An 8,633-nucleotide genomic window follows, 5' to 3' on the forward strand; every position below is an offset into this window, starting at 1 on the left:
TATCTCTAATGTTCAAGTATGCAAAAAGATTCAGAGCCTGGGCTTAAGGTATATATTTAGCTCTGTTTCATCAATTTACCTTGTGGTTTTAATAGTGGATTCTTTTAGCCAAATTCTACACAAAAAGAGCATTTGGATGTTTTTCAGAGTTTATTAGCTTATTTTGATATAAGTAAGAGTGAAGATATAATTTGAGGCGTACAAGAATACATATTCTTAAAACCTTTTATATTACACAGAAATAGTTGACTTAATAACTTAAAGGTTTTATTTTTATTAAATGCTTCCTAAAATTATAGTGATTATAGACAAAGTGAAAACATTTAAAAAGAAAAGACCTCAGCTTTTCTAAGTTGACATATTTATTACCATTTTTTTAGACAAAAGTCCTCATTGCCTGACAATATTGTAGTTTATTCATAGTATATGCATTTATGCTGAGTGGTCCAGAATTTTTAGTTTCCACTGACAGTCTTATTTTACCTGTTTCCTTTGTCTGCCACTTATCTCTTTCCTTAAATCTTTTAAAGACTTGAAGTAGGAACTGGGCCATTAATAGAAACTTCTGTACTGTACTTTGAAAATTAAGTGAAAACAGTGAATGTGTGTTAAGAATAATCACAGAGTAATACTTTGACTTAGCACTGGCTCCCCTCTTCAACCACAGGCACCTTCAGGTGTCTGGAACAACAACGGAAATGTAGAAAAACTGTAGAAATGTCATCAGTGACAAAATAGCCGAGCAGAATCAGGAGACAGCGGAGGTTACAGAATACACGACGTGACTGATCATTTTGTGAAAGCAGAAGGAAAAAACATTCCCTGGCTATTGAGGGTGATGAAAAAGAAGGTCCCCTAATAACAGAGGCAAGAAAAAATGAGGGAGGCAGAGAAAAAGCAATAATAGTAGGAGAAATTAGAAAATGGCACATTGGAATGCAGTTGATGACAGCAGAGAAGAACCACTAGGAAGGGAGAAAGAGAACAAATAGAAGAATTTGTCTTGGAAAGTCTCTTGTCTTGGAAAAAATTTTAAAACATGATAAATCATCTTCATAATGATGCATTGTTCCAGTTGTGTTTACTAGAGCAGCAATATGTGAAATAGCTATAAAATGATTTTCTTCAAAACCAGTTCACTTTTAGAAGCGTCATAGAGAAGATTTACCTTGAATTATATGAACACTTTGCTGTCTTGAATCACAGCCCTGCTAGCCTGGATAATCTAAATGTTATACTTTTTAATACAGATTTGTATTTAGCCAGTGCAGGTATTCCTGCCTGTGCAGAATGGGCGAATTCTGGAGCATATGAAATGTCATGATAAGACCAGGTCCATATGTACTAGAAAAATCAAGTAGAGCTCTGGAAGCTTTCAGTTCTCTGGGACATGTTTCATGTTCTGAATTGCTTTTTGGTGGTGATTTCTCTCCCCTCCTTCAGTGAAAGTTGTAGACTATAGTTGCTGTTTGATCACTACTTCCAGTATTTTCCTGATCTTGATTTTCTTGATGTTGGTATTCAGTGAACATTTATTGAGTATATTTGTGTGCTAGGCACTGGTCTGGGGGTTGATTTCAAAGAGGACTAAGATGTGGAACTCTCATACTAGAGGAGAGATCTGTAAATATAATGCCATTACTTCAACACTAAAAATACATATACAGAAGTAACAGAGAAGAGGGAGTGCTTGCCACTTTCCTTTCCTTCCTAGAAAATTCAGGCTTGGCCTGAGTGCCCACTGTGAGTCCACATTGATATTAGGATCTCACCTTGATAACTTGCAGCTGATAATGTTGGGTGTTAACCAGTAACTTTAGCCAGCTACCATTTCATCACCCTAGCTTGAATTTTCAAAAGTTAGACCGTAAGCCATGTAATGTGAGATTATTATTTTCCTGTTCTAATGTTTAAAAGTCAGTAAACTATTGAATGAGATCTCCTGTTGCCTTTTTGTGAGGATATTGAGGAAACATTACATCTCTCAGAATCTAAATGAGAAATTTTGTTCAGACCTGTTTCAGGAAGAGCTTTACTTCAACCTGAGAAATCAATTTGCATGTTTCTTATGAACAATGCAAATCACTGACTGTTTTCAGTGTTTGCTTTAGTTGTGAGAAATCTCAGATTAAAATCAGGCCTACTTTTAATATTTAGGTAGAACTCAATCATCTGTGTATTTGTATTCTGACTTGTTATTTTTGATCCAACTATATTTCTTTAGATTGCAATTTTTATCTACTTAACCTTTTTCCTTGTGTTCTAAAGTTCCTCAAATCTCTTCTGTAAATAAGGCTAAATAGTAATACTTAAAAAAAATATATCAAAAAAGCTGCTTAATTTTAGTTGTAAGGATAAGCCCCAATGTGAAATTTTCAGGGCAAGTATCCAGTAAAATGCATCCAGCTGAAATTCCTGTAGAGTGGAAATAATACACAAGTTTGGTAGGTCTTCAGTTAACATCCAGGGAAACCTGGATCTGCTGATTTACCTAGAAGTAGGGAATGTGAATGAAAGTTACTACTTCATCTTCATATTTTCATCAACTCTTACAAGAGAATTCAGAAGCTAAACTGGGTACCAAGATTTATTAATTTAAACTTTTTCATGTGTATTATTTTCACTGTTTTAATTCAGACTAATAGAAACAATGAGGTTAGCCTGTGTTTAGAGTTGGGATACTCTTATAAAACCAGTTGGGGAGAAGACTCCTAAAGAACAAAAATCTAGTGAGAGCATTAAAAAGGAAAGTAGGTTGGTTTCAAAATTAAAGAACTGAGTGATCTGGCCTTTGGTCGGAGAGAGAGCTTTTGGTCTTTAATAAGAGATATATGAAAGACTATGATGTTTTCAATATACGATAAGTAAATAATGTAAGGGACAATTAGAACAAAAAGAATTTTTTAACTATTTAAAATACAGAAATGAGAAAAAAATTCAACATATGAAACCTATTAATATTAAAAAAAAAACATACGACTGTTTAGGATGTAATTTCTATATAGAAAGGCATATAGATAACAAGAATTCTGACTTTATTTTTCAACTAAGCACTGTACTTCTGAAGTGTAATGGTATCAGAATTCTTTATTTTCATCTTTCAATTTGGAGGAATCTGGGTCCAGATGGCATGAATGTTTTAATTCTTATTTTCCCCGTGACTAAATTTCCCTACAAATCTAGACTTTTAATTTCACTGACACTAAATAATAATAGATTGTAATCTATTAATGGGAATGGAGAGTTCCTGTAGATTTAACCAGGGAGGATTATAAGGATGGCCCATAGGATATTCCTTTCTCCCATCCCCACTCTGCCTCTTCATACTCTCCCTCCTTTGTGGGCAGAAATAAACCAGCTGAATTCTGGGATTATTTGGGAGTGAAAAATGAAAGTGAGAGCCGCTCAGTTGTGTCCGACTCTTTGCGACCCCATGGACTATACAGTACATGGAATTCTCCAGGCCACAATTCTGGAGTGGGTAGCTGTTCCCTTCTCCAGGGGATCTTCCCAACCCAGGAATCGAACTGGGGTCTCCTGCATTAAAGTGTCACCATTTATTAGTTTTCCACTGCCACTTTTTTCCTAATCTTTTTGCCTACAGCTGAGTTTTTTGAGCATGAAAATAATCACTTTACTCTTTCATCTTCCCCCTTACCCTACCCTTTTTCCGTATTTGCTGGTCTGAATGAACACAAAATGAAATTTTTTGCTCCAACTGACAACATAGTCTTCCAACTTTTTCCTCCAGTCCAACAAGGTCTCTAGGAAGTGGCTTGTGAAAAAGGTAATTTCACTAGAGGCCAAGAAGAGGAGAGAGTGGTTTTCACTTTCAGTGTGAATTTCTGATTCTTTGTGCTCTGCAACTAATCTGATTTCTGTTTCTTTGGTTGTAAATTTAATTTGTCTTATACCTTAAGACCGATCTCACAGATTTCCATGTAATATCTTTTTTTTTCCTTTTTGCTTTTCCTTTTAATCTGCATAACTTAGTTTAGCACTTATTTGTTCATAGTGAGATAGCTTGGAGAAGGCAATGGCACCCCACTCCAGTACTCTTGCCTGGAAAATCCCATGTACGGAGGAGCCTGGTAGGCTGAAGTCCACGGGATCGCTGAGGGTCAGACATGACTAAGCGACTTCACTTTCACTTTTCACTTTCACTTTCCACTTTCCTGCATTGGAGAAGGAAATGGCAACCCACTCCAGTGTTCTTGCCTGGAGAATCCCAGGGACGGGGGAGCCTTGTGGGCTGCCGTCTATGGGGTCGCACAGAGTTGGACACGACTGAAGTGACTTAGCAGCAGCAGCAGCATGGTATAAGGGAAAAAAACAAATACACAGTTTGGATCCTCAAATGTTCCCATTTGAATTATGGATCTTCATTATTAGCCATGTGGTTAATGAACTTCTCTAAATTTCAGGTTCCTTGTTTTTATTAAAGAATAAAATAACATCTATTTCATATAGCTGTTATCAGGATTAAGTTAGATTATGCAGACCTTTATAAAGTGAAAGTTATATAAAAAAAGTCTTTGAGCTTTACTCTGAAAAGGTGTAGAATTTACCTTGTTCCTCATAGGATATCTTTTTTAAAAGAAGTACTGAAATGTAGAATTGGAAAAGAAATGTTGAGCAGAACCTAAATTTGCTCTAGAATGACTTGGGAAAGATTTTTAAAATTTCATTAACTTGAGTGTCTATTATATATCCAACATGTACCAGGAGCTGCATGAAAAATCAAGATTAATCTTTTGAATATAAGATTGTTGATACTGGGATTATACTGAATCTGAGAGTTTTCCAGGTCTGGAGAAGGTCTCTATCTCCATAATTTAACCAACAACCAATGTTGCTGTTTTTAAATTTCTTTTCATCCACCTAAACTTAACCTTTTTGACAGAATGAAGGGAAAATCAAAATTGATTAAAAATGTGAATATAGCCAGCCTGTCATTAGAGAATCAAGAGGGTGGTCTAGAGATGCCAAAATAGACTTAAGAACATGTACATACACAGAGTAAATGAAATAAATGCCTAACCGTTACGACAAAAATATTTTAAATCACTTGCAGTAATTTACAGTTGATTTTAGAAATATCAATATGTATGAATCCTGGAAATGATCAGAAGTATTCACACAGCTCCTTATACTCCAGGATAACCAGTTAGGACAGTGGGTGGGTAATACAAAAGTCATATCTAGTTTTGGAATGCCATATATACTTTTTCAACAATTTCCTTTTTAATTACAGGATTAAAAGGGATCTAAAGGTCTAGAACCCTGATGTCAAGTAAAAGGATGATTGTGCTTCTCGATATGCTCTTCCCATATATTGTGCAGAAATGAATACTGCCATTCCAGTATTTTAACATTCTCTGGGTCATTAAATTATTCTTTATTATATTTAGTTTGTGGCAATAGAAACAATCGTAGTTAGCATCTCCTTAAACTAAACATACTTTGAGTACTAGCTCGTACTCTAGTTTCTTGTTACAATATCCTTTAGTTGTCTCTCAAAGTCTATTTTCTGTTCTTACAGATGCTTTTATTATCCATCTTTGTATCTCATTAAGTTTCTATTTATTTCTCTAAGAATTGTAAGGTGTAGTGAAAGGATTATTGTTGCTGTTTTTACTTGCCTGTCTCCCCTTTTGGGGGCAGTACAGAATAGCCCCTTGTCTGGCATGTAGAACATATTCAATAAATGTTTATTGAATGAATAAGTGTATGTTTTCATTCTATTCATACATCTTATCAGCATGCTAGTTTTACTTTTTTGTTAAGTAAGGCAAAAAATTTAATCCTTATAGGGGGAGAAACTGAGGCTTAAATGTGTTAGTAAGTAGTTCCCATGGTCACAGAAGCAGCACTTATTTGGTGTAGGGATTCCAAATGAAGAAGTACTACTAATTACACAGCATTTCCCGATCTTGTTTTGCATGGCCAAACTCTTCCAAGCTTCAACTGCAATTTGAACAGTTTAACAGCATGATTTTTCTCCATGGAGAGAGAGAGAGAGGGAGTGTGTGTGTGTGTGTGTGTGTGTGTGTGTGTGTGTGTGTGTGTTTAAAGCCTCCTTCCTTTCCCTCACTTTCTGGCACTGTAGCTGCTTTCTGGCTCGTTTGCTCTCTCTCCCAGCCTTCACACAGTAGCCAGAATCTGCCCTCCAAAAGGCAGATGTTACCATGTTACTTCATAACTTAAAACACCCTCAGTGGTTCACCGTTGCCTGCCAGATTACCTTCAAACTCCTTGGTGTGCTGAACAAGGAATTCAGATATCTGGCCCCTTCAACCTCCAGTCTTATTGCTCATCATATTTTCTCTTGCGTTTGCTTAACTGATGGTATCACACTTCTCCCAGCTCCCTGAACACAAGAGCCTGTTTCACTGATTCCTCAGCCTGGAATCACTTCCATTACCCCATCCAAGACTCTGGGGCCAGTTTTGCTATACTCAAAGATTCACAAAAAACAGAAGTAAAACCTATGAATCACTGAAGTAGTTACCAGTAAAAGTGTATCGTGCACACAACCAAAAGACAGCAAACTGGTAACACTCAAACCAAAATATGCAATGAGGCTTAGGGGTATATTGTTATCAAGCAGTGTATATAGTGTGAAGGCAGTGAGTGTGTTGTCTTTTCAGTGATTGGTTAAAACATTACAATTTTTTCTTTCTTTCTTTTTTTTTTTTTTTTTTGCAGTTTAAACTTCAAACATTGAATATTTTATTCAACTGCTTTTCTTTCTTATTTCTAAATTCTTTTTATTATACAAGTTTCAGGTGTATAGCATTATAGGTTGCACTAGTAGTAAAGAACCTGCCTGCCAATGCAGGAGATATAAGAGACCTAGGTTCAATCCCTGGGTTGGGAAGATCCCCTGGAGGAGAACTTGGCAATCCACTCCAGTATTGCCTGGAGAAGCCCACGCACAGAGGAGCCAGGTGGGCTATATTTCATGGGGTCGAAGAATCCCTCACGACTGAAGCAATTTAGTAGACATTCTGCAAAGGCATCACTACCATAAGTCTAGTTATTAACCATCACCATACAATTGACTCCCTTCATCTATTTGCCTATGCCCCCGGGAGAATTTACTTAAATGAAAAGGGAATTGGTTAGTGGTTACCTCATACCAGTTTTGGGGACTTAAATATTTAAGTTATACTTATTATTTTCAGATGTATAGGCAAGAAGTGACGCAGATCAAGTTAAACTCTTATCCTGCAAAATATGCTAAATTAACCTTTGCTTGTATGACCCGGTTTTGTCTGGTCAAGGAATTTGCAAGTCTGGTCTCTGTTTCATTTGACATTATGAAGTATCTCCTGACCATGCCCGCAGGTAGAACTGGTGCTCCTTTCTGTGTGTACCCACACCTTTACAGGCTTCTATCCTGACGTCTGTATGGTTGTATTGCACTTACAAATATTCACTGTCCCACCCCCATGCCCCAACTAGGGGTTTTTGTGCTCCAAGATACTCACAGTGCTTGGCACATAGTGATCATCTATAAATGTTCAATAGATGAATGGCGTGAAAATAGGGCTGAAGAAGAGGGAGAAGGACTGGAAAGCTCTCTTTAGGGGGATATTATTGCAAATGGTGAGTTGTGAGCTGGTTCAAAAAGGAGTAAAAGCTTGGACCTTAGTCTTACAGGAACTTACAACCTCGATGGGAGGCGGAATATGCATCCTCAACAGTATTAGGCATCTGCACTCGATTTCTGCGTGAGAACGGCTCGAACCAACTCTATTACAGGATACTGGAGGCTAGGGAAGTCGCTGCTGGATGAGGTTGGAGCGGAAAAGCGGCTTAGTCAAGTGCCTTCTCAATACAAGCCGTTTTTTGTGCGTTAAGCAATTTAATCTTTACAACCATCCTATGATGAGGATATCATCTCCATTTTAGAAACGAAGAAACCCGCTCAGAGAATTTAGGTCGCTCAGCGTCCCAAACTACTGTGTGGCAGAACCATAATTTGAAATTGGGTCAGTTGCCTCCAACGCCCCGCTCATTTCGCTACACTTCTGCAGCGCAGTTGGGAGTTGCAGGGCTTGGGAGTCGCTCGCCCGGCAGTCCCCAGTTCCCAGAGCTCCAGGACACCCCAGCCCACCAGGCGCGCCCCGCCCTCGCGCTCAGTGCGCCGGCGCGTCGGGCCGCCAGCCCTCCGGGAGGGCCCGCGGCGGAGGCGGGGTCAGGGCGCCGGGGCGGGGTGTCGGCGCGCTGGTGAAGGTGGTGGGCAGGGAGCGGAGTGGGGCGGGTGCGAGGCCGTGGCGGAGGAGGAACTTGTTGCGCTCGCGGCTGCGCGGTGCCGCTCCCTCGGTTCCAGTTCGCCCGGGCGGGCGCGGCGACGGCGGCGGCGGCAGCAGCGCTGGGCCAGCGCGATGCGGCGCTATCTGCGCGTCGTGGTGCTGTGCCTGGCCTGCGGCTTCTGCTCGCTTCTCTATGCCTTCAGCCAGCTCGCCGTGTCCCTGGAGGAAGGAGCGGGCGGCGTTGGCGGGAAGCCGCAGGCCGCGGCGGCTTCCTGGCTTGGGGGCGATGGACGCGGAGCCGGGAGAGGGGTGGGCAGCGCGGGCCCTGCGGCGCATCACGGCCGGTCGGACAGGTACGGGCGGTTCCCTCTT

At 39.7% G+C, this 8,633-nt stretch overlaps 1 protein-coding gene across 2 annotated transcripts in view; it reads left to right on the forward strand.

Annotated features, from left to right (window-relative positions):
• The first annotated feature begins 8,343 nt into the window (after nucleotides 1–8,343).
• Nucleotides 8,344–8,633, forward strand: part of GXYLT1 (glucoside xylosyltransferase 1) — a 52,115-nt gene continuing 51,825 nt past the window's right edge. For both annotated transcript variants that reach the window (XM_010860765.1, XM_010860766.1), the window contains exon 1: nucleotides 8,344–8,614. In XM_010860765.1, the coding sequence (XP_010859067.1) occupies nucleotides 8,394–8,614 (221 nt within the window). In that variant the 5' untranslated portion in view covers nucleotides 8,344–8,393. The remainder of the gene's footprint in view (nucleotides 8,615–8,633) is intronic.

This window comes from Bison bison, unplaced genomic scaffold, assembly GCF_000754665.1.
Source record: "Bison bison bison isolate TAMUID 2011002044 unplaced genomic scaffold, Bison_UMD1.0 scf7180017864470, whole genome shotgun sequence".
NCBI lineage: Eukaryota > Metazoa > Chordata > Mammalia > Artiodactyla > Bovidae > Bison > Bison bison.